The following is a 20781-nucleotide window of genomic DNA, read 5'->3' as shown; positions in this document are numbered from 1 at the left end:
GCAATGCAGAGATGCCCCTTGTACTGTGAAAGTCGTCTTTCAATCATTAGAAACCATGATCATTTGATAGAAATCACGAGTGCATCACCCTTTGGAACCATTGACCCTCTTGCTGGAGTTGATGGGCAGCCATTCTCCACAAGCAGAACCTTGGCATAGCTTGCTTGAAACACTGAAATGTAACTGGGAGGAAATGAAGGAAATGGGTCATTTGCAAAATTGGTGTTTGGGCCTGGGGAGGAAAAATACCCTTGTTTCATCTCTATATATTCCATTTCTTACCACAAAGACATTGTTGGTGCCCTGGCCTGCAGGCGTGCCTGCCATGAGGTTCGGAGAGAGAGGAGGCAATTCACAGCATGATTAAGAAGGGGAAAAAGCTATTGGAAATCTGAAATACGTACATTCTTGAGCATTCCCCTCCCCCAAATTTTAAGACATTAGACTGAGACAATTCATGTAGGTCATTGAGCAGCTGCAGTCAGACAACGATTTGCAGCTGTTTCTGATTAGACTAATGACATCGAAGAGGCAGGCCTTGTATCCGACCGCCAGTCCCCTGAGCTGCTGGACACAACAGCCTGTGATTCATTTTACAATCGAGATGGAAGGGGAAGATGTCTGCTTTCTCAGTCATGTGGTTAGAGTGAGGAGGTATTGTTAGCAAAACTGACCATTTTTAATCACTGTGGTTAGCCCTCAGCTTTGTTTATGACTGTGACAGTCTTTGTTGCTGAAAGGAGTCTGTGCATCTAACCTTCCTGCCAAAAATATCTAGTCAATCTAGACTTGCATTGGAAGAAACCATGAGGCGTAAGCTAGACATAAAATATATCCTTTAGGGTTTAATCGTCCAGTGGCCAAGCACTGGGGCAATAAAGGGAGGAAGCATGGTCTAGTGATTAGAGCATAGGACTGGAAATCTAGGGATCTTCCAGACTTTGAGACTCGATCATTTTATGACCATGAGGAAGTAATTTCACTTTGCTGTGCTTCTGTAAAATGTACTGCCCACCTCACCAGTGATGACTTTATCACCAGTGATACCTTCCCTCCCCTCCTCTTCCCACCCCCAAATGGTGTCCTGTCCCTTTCTAAGCCATTCAGAAGTTGCACTCCTGCTTCAAGTTCTCCTTTTCAGTCTTTCACTCCCCTGCCCCAAAGATGCTGAAGGCGTGCTGGTAAATGCCGAGCATGTGTTTCTTTCTGTGTACCAGCTCCCTCTTTGCTTTTATTGTTTTTAACGCGGCAAGTCTCAGCTGGTGGCTGAAATCCTGATGTCTGATATTTGTGCAAATGACAAGACTGGGGCAATGTGGAAAGCAAGCTGCTAATCCCTGAGCACTTTCAAAAGGTCAGCACCACGGTTGGTGTCTGCCTAGCTTCAGTTCTCAATCCCTGCTGAGTGTCTCACAGCATTAGCACTTTGAGTAGATTGAAGCTTCTCTGGCTGCATTCTGGCATAGGAGACACCCTGAAGTCGGTAATGGAGAGGAAACCAAAGCCCAAACTCCACCAGTTTGCTCATCTCTATAAGTGGTCTATCTGCTGAGATCCTCTGCTGCACGGTGGGAACTGCAGCGGGTTGTTGGTGTACAGTGACTGCTATGGATGACAGGGCCATGAGGCAGACCTCATCACCCCTACCTGCCCCTGAAGAGAGCTGTAACCAAAGGGAGAGGGGGGCTGGCACCAAAACACAGGTGACAGAATTGTCCAGGAGATTCTCATGTGCTGAAGGGAGAGGAGAAAGGTCCCCGTAGGCAGAGATGCTGTCCTGAACGCTGGGAGGAGGAAAGGGGTGTGTGTTGATCATACCACAAGCAGGCACTGAACGCTCGGGGCAGATCATGGGGAGGTGTCTGTAGGAGCATATCACACTTCCTATTTTCTCTTACCCTCAGCAGAAGGCTTAGTAGGGCCACCGTGCTCTCCAGGTCCTTGACTGACAGCAGGCCTGAGCAGAGGCAAGCCTGGCTCCATGGCTAACATGCTCTTGGAGGGCTCCTGCAGCGCGAGATGGGGGTGTCTGAATGTGTGACTGGGGTGGTGCCTCTCAGCCAAGCGCAAGCAGAGAGAGCTTGTTGCTGGAGCCGGCAGTCCAGGCAGCCCTGCACCGACTCAATCCTTGTGGACAGAGAGCCTGGGTGCGGCGTGTGGCTAGCCTGGAGCCCGCTAGGGCCAGCAGCAGCAGGGCAAGCTGAGCATGTCTCACTGGGGCAGCTGGGCATGATTTCAAATGGGAAGGAGTGGGGCCTGGTGTGAGCATGATTTGAGGAGATGGCGTGTAGGGAGTGGGTGCCGCGGATTCTTAGTCCCTCTGGTGATTCGTTTTGTTCACCTTTATTACCAGAATGTGGCAAGCTCCATGGAGTGGCAGGTCTTTGATCCCCATGAAATATTTTTTAGAGTTAACAAAATGCGTCTCCATTAATGCACCGTTTCTCTATAATTTAAATACATTCCCCTCCGTCCCGCCTCCTGAGGGAAGATAATAAAAATTACTGATTCCAGGGGCTGAGATTAACCCTTCTCTTTTTGCTTCAGGGAGATCTAGATGTGGATATAGATAACTATATCTCCCTGAAGCAAGATACAGATACATAGAGGTTAATGTAATTTTAATTTTAATATAAACGTGTTTTCTGTCCATAACACGGTTACATTGTATTTTGCACTATTAAAGAAACAATGGCTTGAGGTAGAGGGATTATCAAGTTACACATCAGTCTGCGGGATGTGATTTTATTACAAACCACAACAATACAGCCATCAAGGGGGGAAAAAAGCCTATGGATTGATTTATAACTTGCTGATCCATCTGTCCCTAGCCATTATTCCATGTATAATTTTTCATTATATGCATGACAACTGATTCTCAGTCACATTAAGACACAGTGTGCAATCACGGAGGAGTACAAAGAACCACTAAATATGTTGGAATAATAATGCCTGACAGTGAAAGTTTGATGGAAACCAGAAGTGGCTGTGCAGGCACTGGGACAGCCAAGGCATCTTAAAATCTGGAAATGGAGTTTAATTGTGTAGTTGTTGTTATAAGGAATATTGATCAGCAATAGCTGAGAGGCAGCGGGGACAACTGGGGTCTGTTGCTGGTTGCATTACTGCCCGTGGACAAGTCACTTCACATCTATGTGTCTGTTCCCCTCTCATCCTTTGTCTTTGTAGACTGTAAGTTCTTGAGGCTGAGGATGGACTCGTGCTATGTGTATGTACAGCACCTAGCACAGTAAAGCCCATGTTTCAATTGGGGCCCAGGCACTAATCTAGTAATAATGGAACAGTTGGACCAATAGGACAGCCTAGTCACCTTCCCCTGCATCTAGTAAGGATAGCCTAGGGATAGTCCAATGTCTTCGTACCCACCAGGGGATGGGTTACTCTGACATACCCTAGGGACTTTCCATCTGTTTCTGAGATTTTCTTGAGAGCATCTCCTCAGTGTGTGAACAGACACTTTCCCCCGATACAGCAATCTCGTCAGCTCCGGTTATCAGAGTAGACCAAGAGTAAGGCACAGGTGGGTGGTGCACTAAGTCTGGTGAGCCCTTGCCCTCCATCAGCCCCCCCGGTGAAGATTGTGAATCTGGGTGTGGTGTCTTGTTTAGATCTTGATGTCTGTGTCTCCCCCCTCCCTGGCTCTGTAGCACTGTGGACAGTTCCTTCTGGCAGGAAGTCTCTTTGCCAGGGAGAGTGCTATGTCTGAATAAACCTCCCCACTGACGTTGTCTGAACCTGCATCTGCAGCATATGTTCCTCTTCTGACATGGCAGCCAGAAGCATTAATGGACACTAAGTTCCTCCTTCCAGCTTAAAGCTGTCTGTGCGCCATTGCTTGGCTTTTACCCAAACAATGATGTTGCGATCAGTGTCAGTACATTAACAGCAAACTCCACAGGATGTTTCTCCTGAGAAACTCCCCGTATTTCATTCATGCCCGTGTGACCAGACTGAAGCTTAGAGTCAAAGGAGGGGAAGCATGAGTCTGCTGTCCTTCAGGCTGAGTGGGCTGGGTATCTTTAGAACAAAGAGGTAGAACTGCGAGGGTTGAATTGAAACTCTTCTGTAAGAATCCTAGGGGTAAATAGAGCTGCTGATTTCTCCAGGGAACAGGAAAGGGATATATATGTTTTCAGATCCAGGGGTCACATTCTGTGTGGCAGCTCTCAGAAATATTGGGGAGGGGGGGTGTACAGGGGGGCAAAGATGGTTTTAAATGGTTCTGGGCAACCTGACGTACACAAGGCTTCCTACCAATGCCGGCATGCAGGGTGCTCTGGCCCCTTCCCTTTACACCCCTTCCATAACACATCTCCTGTGCCAGGGGCAGTGGAGGAGACTGCTGTCTGGGGAAATTCCCCCAGGGGCCGCTTTGTCACCTGCATGCCACTGGTGGGGCATAAAAGAATTGCAGCGGGGCCCCAGCACACCAGCTTTAGTTTCCTCTACTGAATGTATGATCAGTCAATTGAATTTTTTTCTATCAAAAACATTTTTGGACACAGAGTGTTATATTGTCCCAAGCAGAGATATTTATGGAACATTTTTGTTTAGTTCGAATTATTTTTGTTTTTTTCAGTGAAAAAAAAATACCCTGAACATTTGGGCGGATTTCCATGTCTCCTCCTTTCTCTCTATTATCCCCTTTATCAGGGGCAAATGTAATGGGAGAAAGGAATCAAAACCCAAATTTTCACCCTGGGTTTTGGTTTCTCATCAAAAACTTGTAAAATTTGGGAAACCAAAAAGCCCCACAATTTAAAAAATGGCATGCAAAAAACCCACGAACGGTTCCCAAGCTCCTCTGCCAGTAATGTTTGAAAGCCATTCTTGCTGGGTAGCAGTTGAAAGCTGAGTATGGAATGGAGAAGATGGATACTGCGGCTTATTTCAGCTCGGTGGGATCAGTGTCCACATCACAAAATCTGGCACTAGAGCGGATCTGGTACGGTGCAGGCATATTGGTGGGGAGCAATGTGAGAGAGCTAGTGGTACTGTTTTAGGAGATCTGTGGAGAACCAGAAGACTCCAGGGGCTGCTCCAGTCAAACTTGCGTTTTCTACCAGCTGTCAAGTCTGTTCAGCAGATGGTAGGAATCTAAAAGTAGAACCCCAGTGTCCAGGTGTTTGTAGAACGGATGAAAAGGTGGAAAGGTCGAGGAGCAAGGAGGCAAAGGCAGCCTAGGAAAATGAGTTAAAAGCTGGGGTTCAGGCCCATCCCCCCGATAGAACAAAGCTGCCTTCAGCACATTGGCATGAGGGATGAAATCTGTCTCAGAGAAATCCTTGGTGCTGCTCTCCATCATCTCTCCAGACTTCCCAGCAGGCTGCACTGTTTGCCAGATGATTGCTCACTTGGCTTTTGGACTCACTCTTTTTCCCTGATGCTCTTGTTATATCTTGGGGTTCAGCCCAGACCGGTGAGAAGCTGTGTCATCACCTGCCTTGTAACCCTGGATGCTGTCATTGCTCTGCGCTGTGGCTCACAACCTGGACACCCACAGCCAGCAGACAAGTGTGCAACTTCCTACGTGTCTGTGTGCTGTGCAGCCCTGGATCACTGCTCTGACTCCAGCAGCCTGCCTGCAACACAACACTCGCACCCCGGTGCTTTGGTTACTATTTTCACAGTGACCCCAGCAATCCCAAACGTCCTCCAAACTATCTGCCCTGAAATGGCCAGCCCTCTTCTGGAACACTGAGGCATAATCAAGTCTGTTGCTCCCTTAAAGAGACAAGAGCACCATAGCTTGTTGCTTTAACTAGAGTTAATACTTCAAGTCAAACACAGCACTGGGTTGCTATATCATAAAAATAAAACTGGTTTATTTAATCAAAAAGAGAAAGTGAGTTCAAGTACAAAGAATAAATATAATATAATGTAATATAATATAATAATATAATAATAATAAATATAATAATAATAAATATAAAATGGTTTCAAGCAAATAAAAATAAAATAAGGTTTGTAGTAGCTAAGACTTAACTCAACAAGCTACAGACTTGGTTTAAGGTAGATTTCTTAAGATCTTTTTCTTTTCCATCCATGGCTGACTTTCAGAAGTACAAGATGCTTGTTTCCCTTTTCTTCCTAGGTGAAATATCTTTGGCTAAGCAGGTTTCTCACAAATATTCAGATTCCAGAGGCTTCAGCACCCTTGGCTGAAGGACCCATCTTTTTCAGCTGGTAAGAGTTCTGACCACTAGTAACTGTCCAGTAATGAATGCCAGGATGGCTTCGTCTGTCTCCTTATATCATCCCATGTCCCCAGACTCAGGATGACCTCAGGCTGTTCTTCCCTTCCTGTGGACAACCCAGCCACTCCCGATGATTTGTATGTAAATGGGGCTTCTGTTGGTTTTGGTCACATCTTGCTTGCTTTCAGACTGGTAGATAGCTGCCTTCCCTACTGTCTGGGATACAAACTGTTTCTCGCTTTGTTTGGTCACAGACTTTAAAGCATATCAGTGAATATCCATAATTCTCATATAGTGTTCGTACAGACATTTCACAATGATAGTAAGCACCTATGTGTCATTAGCTTTCATAAAAGACTTTACTTGATACATTTGTATAATTCAGTAATGTTATATACAATCATTTGATTCAATTGCTTATTCTTTGGAGTTCAGATGCCCTGTCTTGACAGACCACTAAACCTCTGAAATGTATTCTTAGATAAAGTTCCTTTTCTCCTGCTGGAAAGAGATGCCATTTGGTCTGGTAAAGACTTCATGCTGGTTCCTCTCCTGCAGTAATAGTTGAACTTTTACCTCTGCCCCTCATTAGCTTGATGGCTTTGTTTAACTGTTAGGTAAATGGACCTTTATTATTTCTGCCTGACAGCCAGGCTGGTCAGATAAGCAAATACCCGTTCCTTTGTTTAGGGCAGAGTGGCCTTATGCATTGCTTGCCAAACACATTTTAAGAACTTAATTCTAGCACATATCCATAACTCTTCATGCACACCCTATACGTACATCATATTAATGACCAGTGAGTTACTAGTTTTCCAGCGATATATTAGGCCACCTTTTGGGTGTATATCATGACAAAGATGTGTTAAGGGTAGTGAGTATATCAGGCCTGACAAGAGTTACTGACAGTAGTGAACCACCAATGGGCCTCTGTGTCACAGCTTCCTTCCTAATGCCTGGTCCTAGCAGGGCATTCACCAGAGTTGGCTGCAGCCTATGGCTCTAAGCTGTACTTCTGCTCACTGTCATAACTAATAAATCAACTTTTGGGGTGAGGCAAGTATACAGTTCATTGCAAGCTATTGTTCCCCAAGCACTTGGCAGTGAAAGTGTTGGCGAATCAGTCTTGTTAAAGGTGACCTTGGCTTTATTATATTAAACTGTCAGAGTTCACATTTCTGAGTGTTTGATTTATTCGTGGAATGCATCTTGGCAGAGAAGACTGCACCACTTCTTAAAAAAGATGTCACCTCTCCCTGAAGTTATCTATATGCCGTGAGCAGCTTCGATATTTTATCCCTTCACTGCAATGTTGAGTAAAGGTCCAGTTCTTCCATTAGGCTGCCAGATGGAAAATGAGGCTGTTGCAGCATAAACATGAGTAATGAAAAATAAGTAATAATAGTGAATGGTGCACATGGAGCACAGCTGTTCAGATGAGCAAAATATGCATATGGAAGCAGACAGACACATGAATAGACAGAACCTGGAGGGCCAGATCCTCAACAGATGTCGATCAGCATTGCTCCATTCACTTCAGTGTCTCTGTCTCTGAGTCTTCAGTGAACATGGGTAATCTTGAGTCTCCATGCTAAAGCAGTGAAAAAGAGAACAATGTATCTATCAGAGGGGCCTTTGAAGATTTGTCGATCTACAGTAGTGAGCTAAGTGAATCATCCCATTGACCTGCTGGGTAAGAATTAATTAGTGTGAATAAGGGTTGCAGAATATGGAAGGAAAGAAGCTACATAAAGGCTGTTCTCTGTTATGACATCTCTCTTCTTGAGTGACGTGAGAAGGACGTTTTCCCTCTCTGCTCAGAAGTTAACATATGTCACAATAGACTTCAGCTGACAGGTGTTGTTACATCTCTGCAGTCATGCCAAGCTTCTTTCACTCTTCTTCAGATTGGAAACAAATTTCAGTGACATTTCTGGAAAATTAGCAGTACTTTGAACATGTGCGGGCAACAACTCTGAGTGAAGCTGCAAGCCAGTAACACATGGTAACATCTCCAGACACTTGTATCTGTGTCTGACTTCCCTTGGTGGTATATCTGTGCCATCATTCAGGGGGTCTCAGCTTATCAGTTAGCTTCTTGAGCACGGGCACATCTCCTGGCTTGTGTGTGTAGGGTCTGTCCCCCCTTCCAGGCTGAGCTGTCAGCCCTTGCCGGGGAAGATACTAGCGATGTCACAGTGGTAGTAATGAGAGTCATAAATCCTGATGAGACACATTGATAAACAAGGAAAAGCAGGAGGGAGTGAATTTCAAAGGGAACAAAGGTTTTGTTTTTGATAAAAGAATAAAGCCATAAATACAAGGCTACATTGTGACTTGGGCTATACAGAACTGGGGGAAACGAGAGTATTTTTTCCATGCCTGCAAGGGCTGCCCACGCCTTGGGTCCAGGCATGCAGGAATAAACAGAACTAAGCACCTGCATATTCCCTTCCTAGAGCAGGGGAGTAGAGAATGATTGGAGAGGGACAAGAAACAGGCAGACACATGGCCAACATAGGTATGGGGAGAAAGTATAGCACACTGTTCTGGAATAAAAGTCACTTTATTCTGGTATAATTAACGTGCTTCATATGAAGGGCTAGTCTGGCATACCTATTCTGCAGTAACCATTCCCATCAATTTCCATGTGTAGAAAAGCCCGTATTAAGTAGTCACCCCCCCACCCAGCCTCTTTCACTACATTCTTTGAAACTCAGACTACAGGAAATTTTGCTTCAGAGTATTTGATCAATCAAACAGAGGATGCCTTGGCATAGATCCTAAAATGGGGCAAAGGGTTGTAGCAATCCGTTGACTTCAGCTGAAGCTGTGACAATTACATCAGCTGAGGATCTGCTCCTTGGGCCAGATCTTCTTTCTGGATGTGGCATTTACCCCTCAGGAGCAGATCAGGAATCCCTGGTGGTCTTTTCTTGAAATGCAGTAATTTCTTTCAACACATGAAAACAGTCAAACCAGTGGAATGTATACACACACACACATTGCTGCTCGCAATGCCACACTGACATTTATTTATTTATTTATTACGAGCATCTTGTACCATGGTAATATTTATGGATCTCTAACATCTGTTTGCGAAAGACAGCATTCTTGGGCTGCAGCCAGAAACATCATTTCATTACAAAATTCCAACCGTAAGACGCACAAAGCCACAACCCTACTGTACACTGAGATGCTTTTGTTTTCAAACTACTCATTAGGAATGATGCATGAGCCAAAATTATACCCCGTGTAAGGTGAATTAGAAGAAAATGAGCCCATCTGACCTTCTAAGTGATAGCACTTAGTTCTGTAATTACTATCTATGGTTAATCCCATTCTCGCTACAAAGCTGTACCGAAGTTTCATTCTTTTCTCCAGAGGGTATGTGTCTTTATGTTTCTTCAGTTCTTCGTGCCTAATTCAGGCTGACACGGAACATGGTTGAGGGGATAGAAAATGAGAAGCCTGGTTTAAAGATTATTTTATATAATGCAAGACAGAAAATTAAGTTGCTACTATCTGATGGCTGCTCGCTGGCCCTGAGTGAAATGATCTGGGAGGGTGAGTGACCAGGCTGTCATTTTGGGGGGATAGGTCCCAGGAGCCAACCCTGCAGTGGGCACTCAGAGGTAGCCTCATGGGCAGCCTCAGTAGATAGACTGCGATCTGCCTGGGAATGGGGCCGCATTCTCGCTCTGCCTGAGTTGGCCAAGGCTGAGATATATTGTGGGGAAGGTTTGTGCTGCCACTGTCCTTGTGCTAGCAGACTTTTGGGAGGGCTTTGATACCCCAGGGTGTCAGGCCAGCACTTTTCAGATCAACCAACCTCACTGAACAAAGTTATTAAAACTTGTTATTTATGCAAAATACTTAGGGCCAGACTGTGATACTCTGATGTTGAGTAGCAGCTTATGCCGTGACTTCAGTAGCGCCATTTCCTAAGGAATGTCCTTTCCACAGCAATAAAGGTATCCTCATCTGGCCCTAAAGGACTGTGAGGAATGGAAAGAGGCACTGACAGAAGCAGGGAGAGAATTAATATCGCACGCTGTCCAGCCAAGGGGTGATACAGGCAGGCAAGCTGGGAGATGGGGTGACATCAGTGGACAGAGTGGGGTTTACCGTCAGAGGGTTAACCCACCCGCAGGTTAGCAGGTTTTATTCTGGAAGGCAGCGGCAATTGGTGGTGCATGTAAATTTCATGCAGATTCCCTGTCTGACAGAATTACAAATCATCATACCCCTGTGCTGGTGTCAGGGAGCACCCCTACAGCTTACCTGCGATGTAGCTCATACCAGAGCAGGACTCAGGAGTGCTAGAGGGTACGAATCGCAGCCAGTCAGCTTGGCTCAAATAAACTTTCATCCCCCACTTGTTACAGAATCCCACCCTGTGCATTTCTGAACATGGTGCCAAGCCCAGGGCATGTGGCACTGTGCCATGCTGGAGCAGACAGGCAATGCCACTCTGGAGGGAAGAAGGGGACAGCTGAGTGAGGGTTCTGAGCTGCCTGGGGTGCAAAGAAGGATACACCAGGGAATGAGTCATGATCTCTCTGGCTGCTGGAGCAGGGCGAGAGAGGCAGGGTCTTGGAGACGCAACAGTAAGAATCCTGAAATCTTGTGTGGAGGAAAGTGAAGCAGAGGCAGTGGGAGCCTTGTTGCCCTGGGAGCCTGTTAGTAAAGAGGGAGAGGCAACAGCACCAGGAGCTCTTGGAGTCTAATGGGCAGATAGGGAAGAGGCAGCAGCTGGAGGGTTGTGGGGACTTTCCCTAGCAAGATGACTGGTGGAAGGAGCAATGGAAACCCGCTGTGCTTGCCCAGGGGGAGGTGGCCAGTGCTGACTCAGGCCCAAGCATACAGGCACGCTGTGAGTTACAGAGCCACGTGGCCATCTGGGGTCCACAACCTGAATACCCGCCTCAGGTTTTGCACTCTTGTGTCATCTTCATAAAGCCTGTGTGGAATTGTTGCTTGCTGTGCATCTGCCTCACAGAACATGGAAGTCTTGACTTGAGCAGAGCTTGAAGTTTGACCAAGTAATACAGTTTGGGTCTTTGCTCGTTATTATCCTGGATTCCTTCTGTTTCCTATCTCCACTCTCTTTTGATTTTTCTTCACAGGTCTGGCAGTCCATCAGATAATCACAATCACAGTGTCCCTCATCATGGTCATAGCTGCTCTGATAACAACACTTGTCTTAAAAAATTGGTAAGGACCACTGTAAATCTGTTTGGCCTGAGTGTGTGTTGTTGGAGCTGGAGTGTGTGGCGGGGTAGACTGGGGATGAGGGTGGGACAGGAATAATTATTCTTTTTGTATTGCAAAGAATTAAAAATCAATAGATGCTCAGATATCATGGGAATGAGCCCTAGAGAACTGCAGAGAAATTAAAAATAATCTTTGTTTAGATTGAGATTTTCAAAGAAGGGTCATCAATTTTCTTTGAAGTGTCAGTCTTATTATTTATAATTTATAATTTGGTATCATGCCCACCATTCACTATCTGGCCATGTTTGCAAGAATGGAAAACAAAACAGCCATTGCCAGCATATGGGCACATGAAAAAACATCCCCACCATTTACATATCAGCTAGGTACCATCGTGAGAGAGAGAGAGAGATGTGGCACTGTTTGACTACTGCTAGTCAATACATTGACACCCCTAGAGTCTTATCTCAAAATACCAGATTACACAATTGCATCTCATTTTAAGGCCTCACATCTGGGATTTTGCATATTGCCAGAACTAAGGGATTCAGCTTCACTTTGTAATATCCCTTGGACTTTCCTCTGTCACAGTATAATATTGCATCTTCTAGTTTAGGTGCTACAAAAAGTCTCAACAGTGGCATTTTGTGGTGAGGTCAGAGTAATTGACTCTACTGCTCTGGGTTTCCCCAAAAGGGCAATGAGTCGTGCCCTGAATAGAGTGACTTTATTGCTGACGTATTGCTTGTGCACTGAATTACTGCCTTAACCTAAGCTATTCCTTCAAACACAAGACTGGCTCAGCATATAATAATTATATTTTCTGACCTTTTCTACAGCTCTAGGGATTGAATGCATCTTCTGAGCCTCTTGAAAGCATCCAGTTTTACATTCACCACATCCTCTAGTGTGCTCATGCGGTCCTCTGGCTTAATTTGCTCTCATTTATTCTTTAACATCAGCTATGCATATAGTAAAATAGGTTAGCTCTTAGCTTCAGGCATTTCTGCCTTTACCTATTTTCCCAGAGAAATTGTCCTACTTTGAGGTCAGTTTTGCTGGATGTAATAATGCTATTGCACCTGTGGGTAATCTGAAAAACTGCAGCGTAACTCTGTTTCTCTCCTACACAGTTCTGAGGCCTCTCATCTACTGCAGCTTTTCCCCCCCAGCAAATATATTCTCTAATAGCTTCAAAGCTTAGCTGTCATGTAGCGTAATTTTCCCCAGGTGATCCCAATATTCTCCTCAGGTGATTGGATAAAATAAGATATTGACACTAGAAATACATTGAAAAGTTGGATTGTCAGGAATCCCCTTATTAAACAGGATTGAGAAGGCTCATCTGATATCCTGTGTATTAAGAATATACCCACCTTCTCCACTGAGATGTTTTTTAACACAAATCACAATTGGATATTGTTAGACTCTCATAAAAGCTGTGCATCTCTTACAAAAATGAAATGGTTGAAAATATTTATAGCATTCTTAGAGGAAGTATTTTTGTCAGCCCACTAGGGGAGATAATATACTTTCACATGCCATAAAAATATATATTATATGGCAAGAATTTCTCAAGTCACTATTGATTTTGGGCGCCTGTGTTTTTAGGTGCCCAACTTGAGACCTCTTGAAGGGGACCAAGTTTCCAAAAGGGCTGAGCGCTCATGCTCTGAAAATCAGCACATGGCATCACTTTAAGTGCATGCATGCACCCATTCCTAATCAGCAAAACATTTAAGCATGAAATTGAAGTCAACGGGACTTAAGCACGTGCTTGAAGTCAAGCATATGTTTATTGCCTTTGCTGAATGGGAGCTATAATGAGTCATGGAAGCTCCAGATCTTGGAGATGAGAGAGGAGGAGAGAGGGGGAGGAAAAGAGGAGGCTGGGTTAGGGTTGGAGTATAACAACAGAAAATTTAAATTCAGTGGGTAGTAAAACAGCCACAATCATTAAAAATGATTCCAGCACATTCAGGCCAGGAGACCAGCTTCAGAAACTTGGTAGAGTTGACTCGTTGAAATAATTATCCACTTGTTTTGCAGACTTCTTACAGCCATGGAATAGGGCAGGAACAGGCTTTTCTGGGAGAATTCCACTTAGCTAGTTGGGCTGGATATGCCATAAAGACAGGAAAGGCATCCACTGGTATCAGTGCACTCTGGATGAGGCCCTAGATGTATCAGAACTGAAATGCTATGATGCAGTAATTGACTTCAGTGGTCTTTGGATGAGGTCACTAATCCTGCCCATCTTTGGGGTTTGGCTGAAGTTTTGATGATGGTCCTGGATAGCTCTTATTTCACCCAAACCAGTTCATCCGTCTCTGTTTGGACCACTGCTGGCCTCTTCAAGAAACGTTAGAAAGAGTGAAAGGTTGTCAACATGAAATATGGCTCCCACTTTGTAATAGTGTTGACAGCCACACGAGGAAACAAATATCCTTAATATCTACAAGGCATCTTTCATGTGGGATGGCCTTTTATAGGTCAATCCGAGTGTATGTGCACCTTGCATTATTATTATACATCTCCAGTGGCCATTTGAATTATGGAGATAATTCACATACTAGAAGGGATTGGTATTTCTTAGAGCTGGATGAATACTGCAAAATAGTTTGAGAGATTATTTACTCAAATTTATAACTGAGTTTGCTTGGACATGCTTATGTCTTTCTTCTGTCTGCTTTCTGGAATTCAGTTTTCCTGTCATGGATACTCACAGAAAGGACATGTCAGAGTTTCATGTAGAAGCATTTGCAGAAAGCAAATTTGAAATTTACCACAGAAGTTCTTATTAGACCTTGCCAACTTTTATAGATTTCAAAATACAGATGAAAAAAATTATCAAAATTTCACATTTTGAAGACAAAGCTGGGAACAAGGAGGAGCATCCATGAAATTTTTTCCCTTTTATTTTACCAATTTTCTTTTAATTAACTCAAAAACTCATCAATATTTCAATGAAAAAAAAAAACAAGAAAACATGTTCAACAAACATTTTATGATTTTTTCCCTTTATTTTCTGACCAACTAGAGTGTTACACTCTCATCAAAACAGAAAACTGAAACAATACTACATGATTTATGTGACCAATCTCAACTAATTAGCACAGGTCAAATAGCAAGGCTTGGAGAGAACTGCTTATGATCAGTTCAGTGTGGGGGAAAAAACTACCAAAACAAAAAAAATTGGATAATTTCAAATAACATATCAAGAAATCTCACTCTCAGAGATATTGTGCAAGTGAAAAAAGTGCCCAAATCCCTGTGGCATTGTGATCTATTTATGCAGCTCTAATATTTGTCAAATTGTATTTTGAGTCCTTGTATATACCAAGAAAAAAGGGGAAGCGATGTGGTGGAGCAATGAGAGTGGTAGACAGGGAGATAAGATATGTAGTTGCCGTACCTCTTGGTGCCAGAGACTGACTATGTGACTTTGGGCAAGTCATATAACCACTCTGTGACTCAACTTTCAGTTGTATAAAATGAGGTTAGCAGCTTACCCGCTTTGTAAACACTTTGAGATGCTCTGTGCAGTGCAAAGTTTATATTATCTGTGCAAATTCCCTGTGTGGGGAACAGTGTCTGTTTCAGTTTGGGCAATCAGTGCAAACTGTACAGAACACATTAGGGGCATTAGTGATGGACGTCTGGATGTACATGCAGGGCCAAACCCATCAATGGTGTAAGTGGTTGTAACTTTATTAGCATTTGTGGAATTGCTCCTGCTTACGCCAGCTGTGAATTTAGTTTGTGAAGTTATTGGGTGTGATTTTCAAAAACTTCTAATGTACATAGGTTTCTAACTCCCCTTGACTTTCAGTGGGGGGTTGATTGCCTAATTTCCTCAGGCACTTTTGAAATTCCCACTTGATGCTTAGGGCCAGCATTTTCAAGCCTACATGGAAAAAGTCTGGATCTTAATAAATCCATTTTACCAAATAAAAGTGGCCTTATTTACAGGAGTGCTACGTACGTCATCCTATGTGCCACTGTAGTCAACGCTCAGCGATTTTGCACAATAAGTCATTTCTATTCAGGATTGAGGAAAATAACTTTTAACACCCAAGTTTGAAACTTTAGGCTTCTTTAGATCTACATAAGAACAGCCAGACAGCGTCAGACTAGGGGTCCATGTAGTCCAGTATCCTTTTTCCAGCAGTGCCCAGTAGCAGATGCTTTGGAAGAATGCCCATAATGAACAATTATCAGATAATATGCTCTTGAGCGGAAGTTTCTTATTCACCTCCGTCAGCTAGCTTGTTTTCTTATGATCTGAAACAAAAAGGTTTATAGCCTTTTCAAAAGAAAAACAATGTTCTATCAAATGTATTTATGGGTATTCCCATTATCCATACAAATGCCTACACTTAATTTCTCTGTTGGTGTAAATCCATTGAAGTGGAGTTATGCCAGCAGAGAATTTGGCCCTTAATCTTTTTTTGAATCCTACTAAGTTCTTAGCCTCAGTTATATCTTTTGGCAATGATATTTAAACCTTGGAAAGCCACAGTGGTTGCTATCATAGGCATCATTCATCACAAGTCTGCAAATGACCCCCAGTCCTTTTTAAATTTCAGAAATATTTCTAACACTCCTGGGTTCTTTTGGAACTTGGAAATACTAGTAGTGCAACTATTCTTGGCTGGACTAGTGTGGAGGGACAAATCAGGGATGAAATCCTGATCCCAATGAAGTCAATCTGAGCTTTACCATCGACTTCAGTGGGACCAGGATTTCACTCCAGGAGTGAAAATACACAAGTGTTTCAACCACATAGGGTGGGATAGTTAAAAAGGTGGTGGTGAGAGAAGATCCCTCCAATGATTGTGCCTATAGAAAATACTGAAACTAGCATGAGGGAGGCTAATTTTTCAGTATTTCTAACTCAGCCAAAACCAAGGAGGACTGTAAATCTCACAATCTTTATCAGTCTTAAGGATCCCTCTCCCCACTTTTCCCCTTTCTCACAACCTTGTTACTTGTAATAATAAATGGCTGTACATCGTTTTCTTTCTTTCTTTCCCCTCATGCACCTTCAGGTGCAGAGGGCCTCCACCAGTTTCCACCATTCATTTTGATCTTCTGCTGGTCCTGTTCAAGCTTCTGAGTATCGTGCTTATGGATCTGGCTTCTTTCTCTATTGTTCTGGATAACGATTCTCTAGGTCGCCATCTTTGTATTGTGTGACCATACATACAGTTCTCCAAATTGTCTAGGACATATAACATCAGTGCAGCAGGTGGCCTATTTTGTGCCTGTATATTTCTTGAAATATGGCATGTTTCCAGAAAGAGGAATAATATCCCATCTCAATCCTGTGAGCTGCAGTGAGTGGAGGGGGCCGAAATCCAGAACCTTCCATGTAGACTAATGCACCAATGAGTTGTTAGGAAGGATTACGCTGGGCTTCAGAATCAATGACTGAGCCATTTTCAATGTATCTGTAAATGTTCTCTGATTCCCAGTGCTTCTCTCACAAACCAATTTCCTGCCATTATTTGCCACAATAACTTCAAGGAAATGAAGGGGTTAACTTGATTGTTCTCATTTAAAATCTTTGTGCAAAGAAAGCTCTAACTTCCTGCAAATACGGATGCATCACTTATCTCAGTAATTCTTCTGAGAATAAAAGACTCACATTTAAAATTTAAATTTAAACATAAAAAAATAAAATAAATAAAGGGAATTGATTGCTTGATTATGGCTGATCTTTCCAAAGTGCCTGTGAATTATAATCTAATATTAAATGATGTATAATTAATGGTAGATAATGTCAGTTCCTCTCTCAAGGGTCACAGTTGTATTTTGGGTTGTGTTTTTTTCTTCTCTTTTTTTCTTTCTTTCTTTCTTTTTTTTAAAAAAATGTAACACCTAGTTGTGTGCAAAGTGGAAACACACGGCGGAACAGCCACCAACGCAAAATCAATCAGCAGGAAGAGAGTTGCCAGAACTTGACAGACTTCACCCCAGCCCGTGTGCCCAGTAACCTGGACATATTCACAGCCTACAACGAAACACTACAGTGCTCCCACGAATGTGTCAGGACACCAATGCCAGTGTACACAGAGGAGATGTTACACTCACCCACTGATTATAAAACAACTTTCAATGGAAACAGGTAAGAAGGCATTGAGCAGTCTCTTACCCAACTGTCTCTCATTCATATGTACATTTAGAGGATTCAAATTTATTTGTGGTTAAAAAAAAAACTCCTTAAGCTATTACATTCAAGTTATTATTTTGATACGTAGCAGAAATTCCAATTAATAAGAGATATTGACAAAATCCAGTAGTGAAGGAAATTGGCACAGTTGGATTCCGATGGTTCTTTAAACCATCATGCGCATTTTCCTTCCCATGTTTAACTAGTCAGTTACTTACGTTTCCTAGTGACGAGTCTGGTTTGGTTAGCACCAGGAATACCAAACTTCTCAGTCTTCAAAATAAGGACAAATGATTACTTATGGCTTATGTGATCCAGAGCCATAGGACATTGATTCTTTCAAATGCCTGTAAAATGGCAGTTTTAAGTACTGCTATTGCCTTTGCAATAGCAGCTAGGCTCACCTGGAGCACATCTTGTTAAGCTGTGCTGTTGTGTAATACCACACATTTTTCAACTCCTGTCTCCAACTTCCAGCAAGGAAATTTACCTCAAATCTGTCTTCCAGAATTTCTATGCTGCTTTCTTAAGTGGCACCTGGCAAGATGTTCAGATTTAAATGAGGAAGTGATTAACACAAGAATAGGCTGCATGGATCTATTTTATCTCGTATGAAATAATGATACATTAATAAGGGGGCATAAGAGGAATTGACAGAATATGGAATTAAGGATTTGAGCCACCCTTGTGTATGTCTGTTGTCTGTGTGGAAAGTGAAACTGATTGGAGAACTTGGTAAGTTATCTCTACCCACAAAGAAATACTAAGAATGTTAGTTAACCAAAGGGTTAATTGCATGGGGCGCTGGGTATGTTGCTAGTTTTGTCTGTGTTTTTTAGGAGGAGGATTTTCACTGTTGATTGGTGCAGAGATTTTCCAAAATTGCTCCGCACAGTAAATGTATGTTTGCTGTCAAACCTAGATAACTATTTATTGGAAGTGAAAAAAATAATAACAATTCCCCCCGAAAAAAAAAACCTTCTTCAAATGTATAACCATGATGGACTCTAAGAGGTAGTTACGATAAAGTCCTTTATCCTAAGTGCATGAAGAGCAGAAGTCTAAAAGCAAATAATTATAATAAACATTTTTTTAAATATCTTTGTGTGTGTGTGCGTGGAATTTTGCTAGCTTTCATATTCTGGGATTTCCTCCAATCTTGGGAGGCAGAGAATTGGCAAGGATTTTCAAACCATTTCATTGAGTGTATGTATATGTTAATTCTCACATGAACCCCAGCCACCAATGCTGGGGCACAAGGGGAGATTTTTGTTCTGTTTTCCTGTCCTGTCTATGCATGGTGCTGATCACTCTCAGTGTCTATTGTTTGCACTGCTATTAATGCTGTCCATTGGTATATGAACTTTGGTTGGAAAGGGTTCATTGCTTTTTTGTCTTAAGGTAATGCTTTGTTGGAATATATTGGCCTCCACACTTTTCTCTGAAGCCTGATTCAGTCTGAGCAGTCACTTTATAAGTAACTAACAATGGGAAAGTCATATGTTCTCCCAGCAATAAACCAGCTGTCCCCTTTATGTACTGCATTTTTCCAGGTGACCAATCTCTGTGTGTCATTCCAGAATCGGGACGATAATCATGCACTGCAGCTGGGAAAAACAGGAAAGTAGTTCAGGAGAAAAGGAGAGAGAAAATAAATATTTTTAAAAACATGGAGATACTATGACTCATCTTTGGACTGTCTAAGACTCCCCAGATTTGCATCCTTAATTGGCTTAAGAGTTATTTTATTTCAGTATTTTCCATTTCCGGTGAAAACACATGACATTAAAATTCATCTTCTTCTTTGTACAACTCTCAATTGCCAAGGCCAATAAGCCCATTCAAAGCATTATTTTAGAGAATTTTTTTCCTCTTTAAAAAAAAAAGAAAAAAAAAGAAAAAGAAACGCTAATTTTGGCAGCAGGCCTGAGTAGGCTTGCTTGTTGTGTGTTACGTACCAGCACGCGCAAGCCCATTTTTCTGCTCGCTGCAGACCCTCTTCTTCTGATCGGCATCTAATTCCTGTGGCCTTTGTGTCTGAGAAATGGTTTGAAATCTCCTGCTGACTGGCCGAAGTCTGTTTTACTTCCTGGGGGCAGGGCAGACGCCATGTGTCTATTTCCTGGTACGTACCACTCTTACAAATTCTTTTCCAACCACCCCACCTCACATAACTGTGAACATTTCTGTGCATAGCAAGGCGTCCTTCTCCATTGTTTCCCTGTTTGATGCTTACCAGATAGCTGATTCTTTTCAAAACATTTGACTTGACCTAGGGGCCCTGTGCAGGGGATGGTAAATGTCTTGTAAGATAAAAGGGGGAGTTGGTACCAAAATTACTTTTCCATTATGGTGAATTAGAGGTGGACCTGAAATGAAACCCCAGAAACCCGTGGATTTCATGGAATGATGGATGGTCTCTCGCTCTTTAGAGGGCCAAACCAGAACACTCTGATGAAAGCACCCTTAAACTTTGGATGAAGGTCGCCTCTGGGTCCAGAGTGTGGTTTCCATGCGGAAACCCCTCAAGAACTGGTTTGCTTTCAACAGATGTTGTGAACATCCATGCTATTAAATGGCCTCCCTTTGTGATTAACCTTTGGTTGCATTTGGGAACTCCAGAGACGGCACATATTCTATGCATGGTGCTTTGATAACCTAGAGCTCACCTGTCTGGGATTTCGGAATGAGCAACCTTTTCATGCTTCCTCTGCAATGGTAGTGACAAAACCCTTTTCTACCCTGCAGGAAATCATATCTGCCATCACAGTCTGTCTGTGGAGTCTGAGCATAGCGCTTGGACGTTGATGCACCCGAACTAGCATAAAAACATTTTTTGCAGCTCTCTCCCTCTCTCTTTTTTTGGTTTTTTTTAGCTGGTGCCATTTCCTCCTCCTTTTCTTTCTTTTGAAGGTGGCATTGCAGATAGCAGTGGAGGAAAAGCAATTAGGATTAACTATGTGGCATTTTACTGTAGGGCAGCAATGCCTCCAGTTTGAGCCATACGCTCAGGCAAATTAATTGGTCAGTTCCAAATCCCTGCTGTAATGAATCACATATTCATTCTAAATGAAATTTCCAACCTTCCCTAACTGCAACTTTCTCGAAATAACCTTTTTAATACGATGCTCAGTTTTTGAACACAAAAATGTAATTAGATTAGAATGGAAA

The 20781-nt window shown here is 42.9% G+C and overlaps 1 protein-coding gene across 1 annotated transcript in view; it reads left to right on the top strand.

Moving 5' to 3' along the window:
* The window catches only part of AJAP1 (adherens junctions associated protein 1), a 63526-nt gene extending 43814 nt beyond the window's left edge, over window positions 1–19712 (top strand). Inside the window, exons 2-4 of the mRNA XM_067567096.1 lie at window positions 11348–11435; window positions 17323–17565; window positions 19604–19712. Of these exons, the coding sequence (XP_067423197.1) occupies window positions 11348–11435; window positions 17323–17565; window positions 19604–19676 (404 nt within the window). The 3' untranslated portion in view covers window positions 19677–19712. The remainder of the gene's footprint in view (window positions 1–11347; window positions 11436–17322; window positions 17566–19603) is intronic.
* The last annotated feature ends 1069 nt before the right edge of the window (window positions 19713–20781 follow it).

This window comes from Emydura macquarii, unplaced genomic scaffold, assembly GCF_026122565.2.
Source record: "Emydura macquarii macquarii isolate MOO-44397 ecotype Brisbane River unplaced genomic scaffold, CSIRO-AGI_Emac_v2 contig_2768, whole genome shotgun sequence".
Lineage (NCBI taxonomy): Eukaryota > Metazoa > Chordata > Testudines > Chelidae > Emydura > Emydura macquarii.
This window is presented reverse-complemented; position numbering and strand designations above follow the sequence as displayed.